The sequence below is a fragment of the Poecilia latipinna genome, unplaced genomic scaffold (genome assembly GCF_001443285.1).
Source record: "Poecilia latipinna isolate Pla-1442-1.1 unplaced genomic scaffold, P_latipinna-1.0 Scaffold4087, whole genome shotgun sequence".
NCBI classification, from domain to species: Eukaryota; Metazoa; Chordata; class Actinopteri; order Cyprinodontiformes; family Poeciliidae; genus Poecilia; species Poecilia latipinna.
In genome coordinates this window covers 7,819-8,316 of record NW_015116703.1, presented here as the reverse complement: position 1 = coordinate 8,316, position 498 = coordinate 7,819, and the positions used below count along the sequence as shown (strand labels likewise).

Genomic DNA, 498 nt, shown 5'->3' with positions numbered 1-498 from the left:
ATAAAATAGTGGCTCACTTTAACATGTTTCCCGTTATTCTCCACCTTATGATTCTCTCTTTATTTAACTCCATTAAATCATGTTTGCATTTTCAGCTGAATCCATCTGACTGAAAGGTTTTGTTGTTTGACATGATTTCATGTTTTTCTTCAATCTTCTCTGGACTTCAGACATTTTCTCCTAATAAAACTTTTTGTTTCACAGATTCAAGGAGGAGAGGAGATGATGGAGTAAAGATGGAGGTGATTTTCTTCTCTTTGTTTTAAAATGGAAAATCATATAAAGCTGTGAGAGTTTGCAGAATATTTCAGTTTTATTTCAATAGGCCTGACAGTGGATTCCTTCTCAAACTGGAACAAACTCTGAGGCTTTGATCAATTATTTCTTCTTTCAGAACATCGACTATGAGAACGTTTCCTCTCAGGACGCCACCTACCAGAGTCTCGGTCCTGCCAGCAGAGACCAGAACCAGATCTACTCTACGCTCTCACAGCCCAG

General features: G+C 38.2%; 1 protein-coding gene across 1 annotated transcript in view; it reads left to right on the top strand.

Moving 5' to 3' along the window:
* The window catches only part of LOC106942172 (uncharacterized), a 52,887-nt gene that overhangs the window by 48,132 nt on the left and 4,257 nt on the right, over nt 1–498 (top strand). The window contains exons 8-9 of the mRNA XM_015025377.1: nt 205–242; nt 395–492. Coding sequence (XP_014880863.1) covers nt 205–242; nt 395–492 — 136 coding nt within the window. The remainder of the gene's footprint in view (nt 1–204; nt 243–394; nt 493–498) is intronic.